Here is a 14,908-nt window from a genome sequence, read left to right on the forward strand (position 1 = left end):
CCACACTACAAGAAGGATGTGGAAAAATTGGAAAGAGTCCAGCGAAGGGCAACAAAAATGATTAGGGGGCTGGAACACATGACTTATGAGGGGAGGCTGAGGGAACTGGGATTGTTTAGCCTGCAGAAGAGAAGAATGAGGGGGGATTTGATAGCTGCTTTCAACTACCTGAAAGGGGGTTCCAAAGTGGATGGCTCTAGACTGTTCTCAGTGGTAGCAGATGACAGAACAAGGAGTAATGGTCTCAAGTTGCAGTGGGGGAGGTTTAGGCTGGATATTAGGAAACACTATTTCACTAGGAGGGTGGTGAAACACTGGAATGGGTTCCCTAGGGAGGTGGTGGAATCTCCTTCCTTAGATATTTTTAAGGTCAGGCTTGACAAAGCCCTGGCTGGGATGATTTAGTTGGGGATTGGTCCTGCTTTGAGCAGGGGGTTGGACTAGATGACCTCCTGAGGTCCCTTCCAACTCTGATCTTCTATGATTCTATGATCACAGAATGGCCCACTGCGTCCTGCCTGCCCCTCCCAGGTGCCTGCCCCAGGATAGCTCCCCCGTCTGCAAAGCGTTGTCACTTTTCAGTGCCCCAAGGGCAGGGCTCCCTCCCCTTCCTGGGGGCAGAGGGTCCCGATCCCCAGCCCTCCTGATCTCACCTGCTGCCATTCAGCCTGGATGGCCCAGGAGCCCAGGGTTCATTTCCCTGCGCCACAGCAGAGTCCCTGTGTGACATTGGGGAAATCACCTAGGACATGTCCCTGTGGCTGGTTCATGCTGGCTGACTCGGGCTCCCAGGGTGCAGGCTAAGGGGCTGTATAAGTGCAGTGCAGACATCTGGGCTCAGGCTGGAGCCTGGGTTGTAGGGCTGGGGGAGGCTCCCAGAGCCCAGGCGCCACCCTGAAGCCGGAAGTCGACACGGCCATGACCCAGACCCCGTCAGCTGGCACAGGTCTGCCATGGGTTTTAGCTCCAGTGTAGACATACCCTGAGGGTGCGTCTACACCATAGCCTGAGCCCTGGCTCTAAGTCAGGTTTGAGCCCAAGCCGCCTTCCGTCTGCACACAAAGCAGTCTGGTGCGGGTCAGCAAGCACTACGGACCCGGATCCCTGCTGGGGGCAGGGGGCAGAGCCCAAGTCAGACAGGCTGCGCCGTGCGAAGCGGACGCAGACCCAGACAGTGCGGACGCTCGAGCACGGGCTCGGAAACACTGAGTCCATACGCCTGGCTTGCACAGACCCGGTTTACAATGCCGTGTAGACGTACCCATAGCCTCTGTGGTGCTCAGCGCCCATCTGTACAGGGGGAGAAAGGCGCTGGAGAGATGCTCAGCCAGCCAAGGGGGCTGGATAAATACCCTGGGTAGATTCTGCTCTGTTTCCTCCCATCCCTTCCTGCTTGGCACCCAGGTATGTGCAGAGTTACCCTGCCCCACGGGCAGCTGAGGTCTCAGTAAAAGCTGGTGCCCAAGGAACTGGAGAGGTGAGTGGCCTGTGAGCTCCCTGGCTGAGGGGCTGGAGGCATTCGCTCTCACACTGGGGACCACACGGGAGCCGCCCACAGCGAGGCCAGAGCCGGGCTTTAGGGGCCACGCTGTGTCCCAGGGAACTAGGGTGACCAGACAGCAAATGTGAAAAATCAGGACGGGGGTGGGGGATAATAGGAGCCTATATTAGAAAAAGACCCAAAATTCGGGACTGTCCCTATAAAATCGGGACACCTGGTTGCCCTACAGGGAACAGAGCTCGCCAGGCAGCTGATGGGCAGGAGTCTGGGTTCCAGCAGCCGGAGCAGGGCACCATGTCAAAGGCAGTGCCAGCCCTTCACCCCCAGCCCATGTGCCCCACTTTGTGCTTCTGGCTGGGCCCCGTTGGCCAGACTGCCCCCCCCCAGTGACTGTCCTCTCTGTGGGCAGATCCCACCTGAAAACCCACTCCCCCTGCCCCGCAGCACTCCTCTCGGCTGGGGCTGGGGGGTGAAGCCTGGGGCGGAGCTGCATGGTGGTCTGGGGGACTGGAACAGAGCCAGCCCCGTGCACAGTGCCAGGTTTACACTGGCGCCATGGAGCCAGGCCCATGCTCAGAAGGGACCCCGGCCTGCTCTGCTTGCCCTGCACCCCAAGCCCCCGCTGGCTCCCCCCGCCCACCACTTGCTCCTCTCGGCCTGCCCGCCGACCAGCCGAGGGCTCCTCTCTGTCCCCGTCCCCGTCCCCGTCCCCATCCCCACCCCCCTGCACCTCTCTGCCCCCTGGCCGGACCCCAGGGCACCTCCAAGCTCCGGGTAGTCTCTGCTTCCCACCGCCTGTGGGACCCCACCTGTCTCCCCGGCGCTGAGCTGCCTGGGACTGGGGCAGAAGCCCGGCCAGTCTGAGGTCCCAGCCAGTGGGGCGGACGACAGTGTGGGGGAGAGGGGGCTTGGCTGGGCCTCTCCAGGCAAGTGGGTCCTTAGGGAGCCCAGATGGGGCAGGCCCTGGCCTGACTGATTGTGCCACTCCCAAGAGGCCGGAGCGATTCCTGGCCCCGGGACCAACCCTGGCTGCGCTGCCGGCTCAGCCCGGCAGGGTCACCTCCCAGCAGGGCTGGGGAGTGCGGCCAGGAGGCAGAGCGTGCGGGAGAGGGTGTCGCGGCGTCCCCGGGCGATGCTCTGGATCTGCTCCCTACGAAGCCAGGCAGGACTCTGGGGAAGTCTCCTCTCTGTGAGCAGGACACACAGGTCACACAGCTTCCCCCTTCCTGGGTCCGACCTCGGAGCATTCAGCCTCCTCTGCCCCTCCGTGCGCTTCCCACAGCGAGTCCGCCCAGGCGGGGTCCTGGGGAAGCCAGAGGGTCCTGCCCCACAACTCCGCAGTCAGACGGGACTCTCAGCCAGCCAGTAAAACAGAAGGTTTATTAGACGACAGGGACATGGTCTAACACAGAGCTTGTAGGTGCAGAGAACAGGACCCCTCAGCTGGGTCCATTTGGGGGGCAGTGAGTGTCACTGCACAAACACCCCCTCCCTTGACCCAGATTCCCGTGTTAAAGTGTGTTTGCCAGCAGCAGGAGAAACGCTTGGAGGGCAGAGCCTGCTCGCATTGCAGAGCTCCTGGTGCACATGCAGAGGCAGCCGGGCCAAGCCTGCGTGAGCCTGCCTCCCCCTGGGCCGGGTCACAGCGCCACTCAGGTGGGGGCCCTCTCAAACCGGGGCGGGGGAAACTGTCCCTTTGCCCTGCAGATGGGAAACGTTCACTTAAACGGGGACGGGGGTTTGGACCTCGCAACAGGACAGTCCCGACACCTGGGACTGGAGGGGGACCTGAAATTGCAGCTGGTCAGCAGCATCTCTGTCCGGGGGGCAAGGGGGTTAGTGGTTATGTCAGGGAACCAGGACTCCTGGGTTCCATTTGCAGCCCCGTTGCTGATTGGCTGCGTACCCTTGGGCAGATCATGTTCCCTCTCTACCTCCCCCATATTGTCCCGCGTGAAGGGGGCAGGAGTCTCTCATTCTTGTGCGCTGGCCGAGCCGGGCGCCAGGTGCCCTGGCACGTAGGCTGAGCTGCTGTGGGCACTGTGGGGGTCAGAGCCTGGGCTCCACGGCTTTGGGAGGTGCTATAGCGTTAGCACTCTCGGTCTACCGTCCGCACGCGCTGGGTTATCGGGGGTGTTACACGGGTCTGGCCCTAGCCCTTAAAATTCAGTTACACCACTACGACCCAGCTCGTGCACACAAGCCTCTTTCGGTCTTTTCAGCTCAGGATCAGGTAACGGCCTGTGAGATCGAGGCTCAGAGGAAGACGTTTGGCTAGAACAGTCTTGGGCAAAGCACGCTCCCTCGTGGGCTCCACGCAGTCTGCGGCCTTCTCTCCGCCCAGGGTCAGAACTCCGCTTGGGGCAGGGCTTTGCAGCGGGTGGTGGGAGACTGTTTTAGCTTGGGGCCGTTTCCTGTGTCCAGGGGCCGTGGATGCGGGTCTGGGCCTGTCACATGACCATGGCAAGGGGAAGTAAAGAATGACCAGAGGATAACCCAGAGACCAGCAGCCCCTGATCCGTCCTGCAGACCCACTGTGCTAGCATGGAAGAGTCTACGGTACGTTAGTTCGTTACAAGACCTCTGACCCTACTCGGCTCGGCAGAGCCATGGGATGGTGCCTTTGAAATCTGTCTGCCCTGCTGGATTTGGAGTGGGGGCAATCCTAGGGGAAGCCCGTTCTTTCACCCTTTGGACATCTGCAGACAGCAAGCCGCCCAGTCTTTCCCCTCCCCCACAGGACCAATGGCGGATTTCGATGCTCCTGGGCTCTGGCCCTTTCCAGAGATGGGACATCAGTGCTGGCAGAGTGATTTCATAGATTCCCAGGCCAGACAGGACCATTGTGACCATCTAGTCCGAGCATTTTAAGGGGGGGCTTCAGAGGAATGGGGGCTCCAGCTACACCACTGCTGCAGAGGCTGAAGAACGGGGCCTGTGTTTTGGTTTCAATCAAGGCTGATATTCAGGGGGAAGGTTCAAACCGGTAGTTTTTAGAACACTGGGTTCCAGGTCACCCTGTTTTACAGGCTGCAGCCCCTTCTGCTGCAATGCCTGGAGCGCACACAGAGCTCGCGGGGGTTGCCGCTGTCAGCCAAAGCCCCGCATCACCAACAGGTCGGGTGGCTGGAAACTTTGGCCAAGGGACAAACTTACTCCTGTGAAAAGGGCTGAGAGTTCCCCACTGTCCACGCAGGAAACCAGCTTGTAAAGGTCTCTGAGAACGCCCCTTCACACTGCACTTGGAGCGAGGAGCTGGACACGGGAGTCTCGCAGGCTGCCAAAAGCACCGGCAGAGCTTCAGAGAGACGGGATCAGGCTCAGAAGAGAGCAGGACAAGGAGCAATGGCCTGAAGCGAAGGAAGGACTAGACTAGACAGACTGAGCCCTTGTCAGTCAGAGGAGCAATCCCCAGTCTTATGCAGAGCTCCAGGGGCTGGTTTGCTCCCCTGGGAGGGGCAGGGAGCTGTCTCGGGCAGAACCCAGGGCTCAGCTGGGATGGGAGGTCACAGAGAGCTCGTGTGTGTGTCGAGAGCGCCAGGTCCGAGGGAACCCCTGCCCTGCCCCAGCCCTGACAGTGTGAGCAGGTTTATTTTTAAAATACTTTATTTTTCTCAATACTGACATTACAAAAAAAAGAAAAATACAAAAAAAAAACCCAAATAAACAAACAAACCAAACCCACTATAAAACATTCAGGATCTCATTGAAACTGAGAAAAACAAAGCAGCTCCCAGCCTGGACTGCCGCCCTGGGTTCCTCTCCCCCCATCAGCGTTATCTGAACAGCGTTTATGTTTTTCTAACCGAACACGTAACATGGGAGGGACAAGGCATCATTGTAACCATTCCAACGGGTTTATAAATGAAGCGCTGCGTGACAGTTTCCCCCTCTCCAGAACGATGTCTTTGCCCTGGATTCCATTCCCCCTACGCATTACATACTGTACATCTGTACATAGCGGACTGGGGTGTACATCCCACAGCAGAGTATCAACGGACACTCCAGAATACCTCAGTTAAAACCAAGTTAGCTTAAAGTCAGCTCAGACTTACCAACGCAGGATTCCAAAGGTGCTCTGAGAAGGCCTAGACACAGGGAATGAGCCCAGAGAAAACCTCTAATTTCACGTCCAGAGGACAACTAGGGCAATGGCCATTTGCTTTCATGGTGTCTGTGTGACTAGAAATGCTGTGCCTCTTTGGATCAGCTTCTGAACCGTCCCAAAAAGTAGGTTGTATGAAGAACCCGGCCCCAGAGACATTGGCAAGATAGGCTGACGTAGGTAAGAAATATAAAAATTCTCCCAATGGAAATCCAAGTTTAAAAAAATACAGCATTTAAAAAGAAAGCCACCCAAGCAGATGCCCTCCTGCTGCTCCCCGAAACACATCCTGAATTCCATCTGCCCTGAAGAAAAATATCTACATGCGCATTCTTCTTGCTGCTAAATCCCTACAGTGCAACTCAAACGCCAGCATAACAAACCTCGGCTCCACTCACACTTGGCTCTGCTTGTACACTAGACTTCGGCTACACACGGATTACGTTCTCACAGACATGATGTTCATATGGCTGAATTGATCCCCAGAAGAGTTGGGATGAACCACTCCAGAAAAAACCCTTATGGGGTTATAAATAAAAGCAGCAATTTAAACTCAACACACCTGAACAAGACAGCTCGCGCCCTGGGCCCCCTGCCCCTCCCTTCTCCTGACGTACGTTTTTGGCATGCCAGCATGCACAGCAACACCCTGATAGGACACTGGCCCAACTCCACTCCCACCTGTCTGACATGCTCTGAACCGATAAAGCCGGGACGCTGAAGTTTTAAGAAGGGTGCAGGAGGGGTGAAGGGTCTGAGACCAGGTGCCTTGCAGCTCAGTGTTTGCATTCAGCACGGAAGATAATCAGCTGTAATCCTGGCACCGCAGAACGGACCCCAGTAAACTATAGGTACTGTGGTTCCGTGTTAGAAATGGTTCCACTCGGGTGGCCATGGTCTGTACGAGCCGTGCCTTTGGTGTGCATGCTCAGAGAATTTGTTTGGATTCTTGGTACTAATGGAACCCAATAGCAGCAAGCTTCAGAAAGGTGAAGCTAAAGCTAACCCTTCCAAGTCCTATGTACACTGTGTGGAACCTCTACGCTTTCTGGGAGACACAAATTCATCCTCTAGCCAGGAAGTTGACTTCAAAGCGTGCAATGTGAAAACCACCACCGGATAAAATTCCCTGGGCGCGCAGCCCATGCCCATTTGCTTGGGCCAGGCAGAAAAGCTAAACCTCCAGGAAAAGGCGCCCAGCCCAGAGAGCCAGCATGAGTTAGCCAGGAGTTTGAGCTCCTGAATCCCACGCTGCTAGAGTATAACAGAGGCTAACAAAAGGCAGTCAAAAGGGCTGGGGCTAACAGGAGCGTGTGGAAAGGAGCGTGGGTTTTTTGCATTGGAGTGTGAATGGGCACCTCCGCTTTGTGCGGCTCAGATGCTGTGGCACGTGTGTTAGAAGGTATTGCTGCTTGCAGAACGTCCCCAGGGCTCTAGGAGCACGGCAGGTGCTGTTTGAGGATCTGTCTCGTCTGCGGAGCTATTTTGTCTGGGAAGCGGACTTTGAATTCTACAATCAAGTCTCCCCGTTGGGTGGGGACCTTTGGGAAGGGCAGCCCTTCCCCTCGCAGTCTTTTCACGGTGCCAGGCTTGATGATGTCATTGCAGGGCAGAGGGATCACCCTCCCGTCGAGAGTGGGAATGTTCACTGTACAGCCACACAAGGCCTGCAAGGAAGAAGAGCAAACAGTGAGACCGGCTGCAACTTGGAGTCTCTAGAAAAAGCCCATGTGTGTAAGAGCAGCCAAGGCTCAGAACCCACTCCTGGCTTGAGCAGTTCTGCTCCCTCACCCAGCAGACATGACACCAGCCCCTGGCCCTTCGCTGTTACCCATTTCACGTCTATTAGCAACACAGCAGCAACGCCATTATCATCTGGGGGATATACAAGAGTCTCCCCCGTGTGCACATCCTAGGTGTTCTACTGAGAACGCTCCAGAAAAGCACATGGCATGTGGGTTCAACCATGGCGGTGGTTTCATGGTGGCACCCACTCTTCAGTCCACTCAGGCCTTCAGAAGTGGGGCAAGTTTCTCTAGAACTCTACCCAGAGTGTGCAGGGCGCTCAGGACGGGCTGCATTTCATCTCTTACCCCATGTTTGTCTGAACCCGGAGAAACAGAGACCCCAAAGAGGAGGAAATCAGAGTAAGTGTCTCCCCAGCAGGACAACAGACTGCTGATGTGCCCTGCTGCTGCGGAGTGTGGCAGGGACTCTGGCTACACAGTGCAGTACAAATGTAAGTTTGGAAGCGGCTCATTATCAGATATAATCTCTCCCCCCACCCTGACTTTTCATAGGAATGGTGAATCACTGTACGTCCGTAGTCCCATTTGTACAGCAACACGAGCTAGATCACTGATCCCGAAGGACCAGACTACAAGTGTTGGGCTCAAGTCTGGTTGGAAAACATCCTGGCTGTCTCAGGCGTGGGTCGACTCTCCTCCTGCCCAGGGGCGGGCATGGCAGTGGCTGCATGCCACACTCCTGCCACTTGCTGTGCTGTGCGCACTTTGGCGTGAGCGTGCCGAGGATCCGCAGCACCTCTCGCTCCGCAACACGCACAGCGCAGCAGGGGCAGCAGCTGGCAGGAGTGAGGCACTGTCTGGTTCCCATGGGCACAAAGCATCAGTGCTGACTCGGGTTTGGCGGGAGGGGAGTGTCTGGTCAGAAAACGACTCTTGGGCTCAGGTCCAGTTCAGGTGTAAAAACAGGCCCAAGCAGACCTGTAGGAAGAACTTTGAGCAAGTGAGCTGTGGGGAGGTCTCCTCATTGCCTGCTACCACGGTCCATGGCGGACAATGCCTGAGTCGCTGGCCATTCCTAAGCTTGTCCTCCTAAAGGTATGCTCTACGAAGCTCCCCGGAATCTAGCCCTAGCCACCAGCCTGTGCCTTGCCCACACGGTGATTCTCAGACCAGACGTCTGAATCACCAATTGGGAATTTTTAATTACTGCACAGGGTGATTTCGGGCAACCACCCCAAAATGTCACGTCTTTCTTGGTAAGCAGGACCTGGTACCGTTAGCCACTATGTGGCTTGGTTTCAGCTAGGCCTGACTAAATCAGCCAATAGCTAGAGTGTTTCGAACATGAGCCATCTGGCTTGGAGAATGGAAGAACACTGCAGATGGAAAAGCGCATAGAAAGTACGTTCAGATCTATGCCTCAAGTAACATAACCAAGTAACATAACCAAGCATGCGCCCAGCTCTTGCAGACAGGAAACTGGGCAGGGTAACTGCAAATGCACAGAAGCAGCCAGTCACACACAAGCTGGGTTTTGACGAAATCAAGACCCAGTGTCTTTTTTTAGGAACCTCCTTACACGCAGCCTGACTTCCACCAAACTATAAAAGGCAACAGCCTCGGTGTGCAGGGACAAGTCACACGGGGCAGACGCAGCCCTGACACTTGGCGCTGGAATGGCCGGGGTGCGGCAGGCCAGGATAAAAGCACCTTGACAGAGCTGTGCATGCATGAAGCTTGCACTGAACCTGCCTACAATAATGCGGCCTACAGCCAGGTAGCGTTGGTCAGTCAGCCCCAGGAATGCTAAACTGCACCAATAAACCCCCAAATGCCGGGCTTGGCAATCTCAAATCCGTGATTCCATGTGCGTCCCAGGCAGAGCCCTCCAGCAGCAGAGCGCACGCCCCTGTGGGGCAGGCTAGTCTCCCAGCACAGAAGAGCGCTGAGGACCGTGAGGGGATCTGGACTGGAGTGGCCACCTCCGTACTTCCCTAGATTTTAAGGCCAGGAGGGACTACTGTAATTCACCTGGTCTGACCTCTTGCACAGAACTGGCCAGAAATCTCTAAATCAAGCCCTCCCCTTCTGGCTGAGCTAGAGCGTATCTTTTAGAAAGACATCCCACCTCCAGTTAGCGATTCCACCTGATGGAGAATCCACTGGGCAAGTTGCTCCAATGGGTCATTCCCCACACTGTTAACAGTCTAGCTGTAACTTCCAGCCACTGGTCCTGTTCTGCCTTTGGCTGCAAGATTAAAGAGCCGTCTGCCACCAGAAATCATATCCCCACCTAAGTGCCTACAGACTGTGATTAAGTCACCTCTTAGCCTTCTCTCAGCTAAACTAAACAGATCAAGCTTCTTTAGTCTCTCACTATGAGGCATGTTTTCCCGAATATCATTCTCTGGACAGGACTACAGTCCTACAGGCTCTATCAAATTAGGACCCCCCTCCCCACCCAGCAGGACGGAGTGCCGGCTAAAGCACCCTAGTGGGGTTGAACTGCAGCACCTCTTCCCCCTCTACCCTTCCCTGATCGCCCAGGAAAGGTAAGCAGCAACAGGGCAAGCTAAATTTAGACTATGGCCTTGTTGCTCAATCCCTGACGAAGTATCTGAATGTTTCTGCTGTTCACCAGCTGTCGCCCTTCCCAGAGCTCAGCATCTCTGCCCAGCGCACTGGATTTATCTACAGCACATGGGCCCTGGCACCTCTGCCAACAGCCTCCAAAAGGCTAGGAAAGCAAGAGCCAGGAATTCCTCAGCTGCCCACTCAGTGCTCGCAGCACAGACGCTTCCTGGAAGTTAAAGCTCTTGAAAGTTCTCTCCCTTCCTGCAGCAGGGAGATCCACTGATGGACGTGGGCAGGGAGTTGACTTAGAACTGTATCAACACACCTCTGCCCCCAGCTACTTGTACCCACTGCTTCCAACAGCCTGTGGCTGGAGCTCTACACGCAGCTCCCCTGTTGTGTTGAGGGAGGAGGGTCTAAGGTTCACGGTTCTCCTGGCTTCCTCTCTGCTCGCAATAAAGCCCACTCTCCTATAGGCTACACATGGCTGGCTCCCAGCATGGCTCTAGCTCCACGCAGGGTTTAAGGACAGACTTTGGGGTCGCAGAACCTAGAGGAAGTGCCCTGTCTGAGCATTAAGTTCCCCTTTCAGCAGGGTGGAAGTGGCTTTGCTGTACTGGCTCATTCAGGCATTGCCGCGTTCTATTTTGGTGCAGATCTGAACAAGTTTTGCCTCTTTAATAAAGGGAACCCATATAGCTGGACATGGGCTCCACCTCCCCCAAGCCAGGGCCTCACCGACTCAAGAGGGCCTGTGCAGAGCGGACAGGCACAGGGGGTGGGCTCTTCCAGGTTAGATTGCTGTGCTTTGCTTTTAGTGACTCTGTAGCACTGGGCTGTACGGACCAGTGAGGAAACCGGCAGCCAGCCCCTTGAAAAGGGGGATGCTGTGGGCCAGTTTGTAGGGAACTCTTTGGCTGATGGTGCCTATTTTGGAGGTGTGGGGAGAGGATACTCAGGATGCCACTCAAGTCTTGCATCCTCTGGAAGAGGCTGGGATCCACACTGCTCCTGGCTGCTGGGATAGGCACTCGAGAGTCACAAGGTGCATTTTCCCTCTGTCCCACAAGCCCTTGAGCATACATCTCTGCAGCACTTGCAGCCAGGGCTGCTCAGAGGCCAAACTGTAGGGCCAGCCCAGCAATGACTAACCCCACCCCAGCTATGCTCAGAGCCCAGAGGAAGAGAGAGCGCCTCCCTGCAGCTGAGCTAGCTAAGCTCCTCCCCAGGTCTCCATCAGCTCAAGCCATGTGTAAACCACACACAGGGATGGACCGATCCTGGTCCCTGTGAACTAGCTTATTGCTACTCTGTAACCAACAACTGCTCTCCGCACTGCTGTGGATCTGCCTGTGCCCCAGCAGGTTTCCCAGGGAGTCAAGGAGGAAATGAAACAGTCACACAGCCTCTCAAGTTAAATCCGGGCAGCATTCCCCTTCGAGCTTCTGCACAGGGGCGGCTTGGTATGGCCAAATGTGGGAAGTCACTAACTTGCGGGTACGCTGCTAGCCAAGCTGGCAGGGCTGGTGTTTGCTGGCTGCTCGTCCCATTTCCTACCTCGGTTGTTTGGCTGGAAAGGTGACCTTACTGGCTTTGAGTGCGGGGGGTCTTGCTCCCACAATGGCAGCGTGACAGGGAGGGCTGCAGTTCAGTGCTGGGCCTCTGCTCCGAGAGGGCACTTCTCCACCTGCAGAACGAGCGCTGGGCTTGTGCAGCTTCACTGGGAGCAAGCAACTATGCAGAGGCTCCACTGAGGAACAAGAAGCCCCCCAGCAATGCGACCAGTAAATGCCGGAGCACAGAGCTGTAGCCCTCCTGCTGCACGTCTGCGGAGGCAAAGAGAAAGACCTCCTGGGATGTCAGCACCAAATCCAAGCCCTGCCTACTGGGGGTGGCACTGCATGGCAGCAGCAAGGCACCCTGCAGTAACAGGCCACAGGGCTTGGCAATGCAGCGTGAAACTCCTTGTGTCCTTAAATCACCCCGGCAGTTCTGCTGCACACGTGGGCTGGGATGTTGCCTCGCTTTTTCAAGGGAAAAACGTCACCATTAGTGAATGAGATGCGAAGCGATGCTCCGAGAAGGGCCAACGCTGCTGGGGGATGAAGAACTTAATAAAGCCTTAGTATGTGTGCTGCTCACAGGAGAGGTTCTCATGAACCCCATCTCCCTCCAGCCCCTGGGAGCAGGGCTTGGAGCAGACACCTACACTGAACGCAGGCTCTAACAGGTGCAGTCGTGTGAGGCCTCTACGATTTGCTGGCCCTGCCCGCTGGCTTTCAGGGCAGGTAAGTGCCCACTACTACCCTCCAGAGCAAAAGCAGCAAAGACAAGATTTGCTATGTCTAAGGCAAACAACATGGCCTCTCCTTCCTTACCCCTTTCTTTGGGAAAATCTTTCATGCCACTTTCAGACATCACAGTACAGGGCACAAGGAAGAATCTATATCCCCCATTCAGATATCCTTTAATGCCATCTGGGGAGGCTGTCATAGACACAAGTGGCTGCAATTCCCCCTGGTCATTAGCAAAATACCCTTTGCTTCTCCACCCAGGGGAATGCAGGTCCAGCAGCATTGCAAGGGCCCACCCCTGCTCCCTTTAGGGGACAGAAGAAAACAAGAGCTCTGATGCCAGAGGCAGCTCACATTCACTGAATCATTTTCGCTTCTTTGGAAGCGGGCCGAGAATGTGAGCAGTCAGGCTGCGGAGGGCGGGCTCTCCAGTGGCTGGAGATAGAATGGAAATGAGGAACCATGGGCTCTATTCCCAGCTCTGCCCGACACCACAAACACGTCAGTCAAACCAGCCGTAAAATGGGTACATTTCCCTGCCACCCGGGACTAGGAGCTTAGTGCTGACAATGCAGCCCGAGAGTCTCCAGGTGCGTTGCCAAGCCGTGTTACTCGGAGACCTCTAAAGCTGCTCTAGCAGCCTTACTTTTCTGAGAGAGCCAAACCAGCCCATGCTCTGAACCGGGTACTGACCAGCCCCAGCACCGCAGGTTCAGACACCGAGAGCAATGAAAGGCAGACAGTCTGTAGCAATGAGGTGGAAGCCTGGCTGTGTCTAGAATCCCATTCACAATGCTGCAGTTCAGCAGCTGTCAGCACTTCTGTGATGATGAACGGTGATCTTCCAGGGTTTAGAACTCGCTGCATTCCAGGAGGAGATTGGCTCCCTTCTCCAGGCTGAGGGAACCAGGTTAGTTTTGCTCACTCTTCCCCACTTTCTGCATGCAGCTGGTGCATTTTGGTCCCTTCCTGACAATCCCACCCCTAAGTCCTCACCACATCCTTGCCCTGAGGTGCAGCGCACCTGGAGCTCCCATTAGCTTCAGCGGGAGCTGCGTGCTCATCACCCTCTGAAAATCAGGCCAAGTCGGCTTTCAACAGATTGGTTATTAGCAGTTTTAACTAACTCCTCCTTCCTCACCTGAGCTCATGCATCAGCTCCGCTGAGTGGAGCCTGCAGATCTCACAGTTGTTTGCAAAGAGGTCAAGTCAAATTTTAAAAAGTTAAAGTTTGTCTGAAATTTCTGTTACAAGTAACACTTAATGGCCATATAAATAGAAGTGAAATGAAATATAAACTCTTTACTTTCTAGAAGATACAGCAACAGGGGGTGGAGTCAGAAACCTACTACACGGAAAACATGATGGCGAAGCACACAACTTGGCAGAGGGCTCAATGGCAGGCAGAGTAACCAAAACTATAATCAACTAATTTTTAAGATGATTAGATTTTAAGCAGACGGTGTCCCTTTACTACTGTTGGGAGAGGCAACAGAGTAAACTGACACACTGATTTCACTATGGCATCTACAAGACTATTTGAAAAAAATTCCCGCCCACAAATATCTTGAACCCTTTCCCCATCAAGTTTGAAACTGATTGGAGAAATAACGTATCAAAATTAAAACTTTAGCGTCACCTGCAGACTGACATGTGTGAATGGCGTTAATGATTTCAAAGGACTCAGTTTGAATTTGGCCCCAAATTTATGTATTTTAGAATCAGCTTTCAGAGAGCTCAATAGGCCAAGAGAAGTGCTCCTGGAACATTTATGTTTAATTCCAAGGGATGTGATTTAAAAGAAGACCGACAGCCCTCTCCTGTGCTTGTCGCTCACACATGGCACTGCAGCACTGAGTTAGTGCATGAGAATCTGAAAGTGTAAACTGACATGCTTGTTAGCACAACAAAGCATTCAAAAATGCAAGAAAGAAGGCAGCAGACCTAGTGACACTACAGTGGATTTTTAACATTTCCTTAGTACAGATGGTTCCCTCCCCTACTCTAGCCCTTCACACCAGTGAAACCAGGCAAGAAATTGGCAACACTAACTATGGAAAACAATCCCCTGGACTGGATGAACTGTAGTGGAATGACCAACCCCCACACTGCCTTCACTGAGATGACAGACAGAACTGATATCTATGCCCACCACTCTGAAAGGTTAGGGACTGCACTGGCAACTTGCCAGGAACCAAGGGGACACCACATTTGCATATGATTTGATATATGAGAGCAGTTCATTTTTATTATGATGGTGCAGCCCACTGACAGGAGTCCCAGCATGCAATGCTCCACCTTAATTCAAGCCGCCAAACTACTCTTCACCCTGGAACCTTTTGTCTCCACAGTCCACATCTCCACATTAAAGAGGGGGCCCCAAGTGACATTTGCCCTCATGGATTAAATCCCAGAAAGTTTTATGGCTGAATGCTGTGCCAAGCTATAAATGTAGGGATTTACCTAATTTAACTATGGGCCTTATTCTGCTCCCAGTACAGCCAATGAGTTTTGCCTTTGACTTCAATGGGGACAGGACAAGGCCGCAAGACAAACAGGGAAGTCACTGAGTGCCTCACTAGGTCTGTGAACAGCAGATGCCACTAAAACTAGGATCTTAGCTGAAGCATTCACAGGGAGGCTGCTTCCGAGTGTAAATGGTAAGTTTCTGGTGGGGCTGGTTTAA

The 14,908-nt window shown here is 54.5% G+C and overlaps 1 protein-coding gene across 6 annotated transcripts in view; it reads right to left on the minus strand.

The window, feature by feature from the left end:
* Positions 1–5,089: 5,089 nt before the first annotated feature.
* Positions 5,090–14,908, minus strand: part of DNAJB5 (DnaJ heat shock protein family (Hsp40) member B5) — a 29,536-nt gene continuing 19,717 nt past the window's right edge. For all 6 annotated transcript variants that reach the window (XM_073343327.1, XM_073343329.1, XM_073343330.1 and 3 more), the window contains one exon: positions 5,090–7,273. In XM_073343327.1, coding sequence (XP_073199428.1) covers positions 7,040–7,273 — 234 coding nt within the window. In that variant the 3' untranslated portion in view covers positions 5,090–7,039. The remainder of the gene's footprint in view (positions 7,274–14,908) is intronic.

Source organism: Lepidochelys kempii, chromosome 5 (genome assembly GCF_965140265.1).
Source record: "Lepidochelys kempii isolate rLepKem1 chromosome 5, rLepKem1.hap2, whole genome shotgun sequence".
NCBI classification, from domain to species: Eukaryota; Metazoa; Chordata; order Testudines; family Cheloniidae; genus Lepidochelys; species Lepidochelys kempii.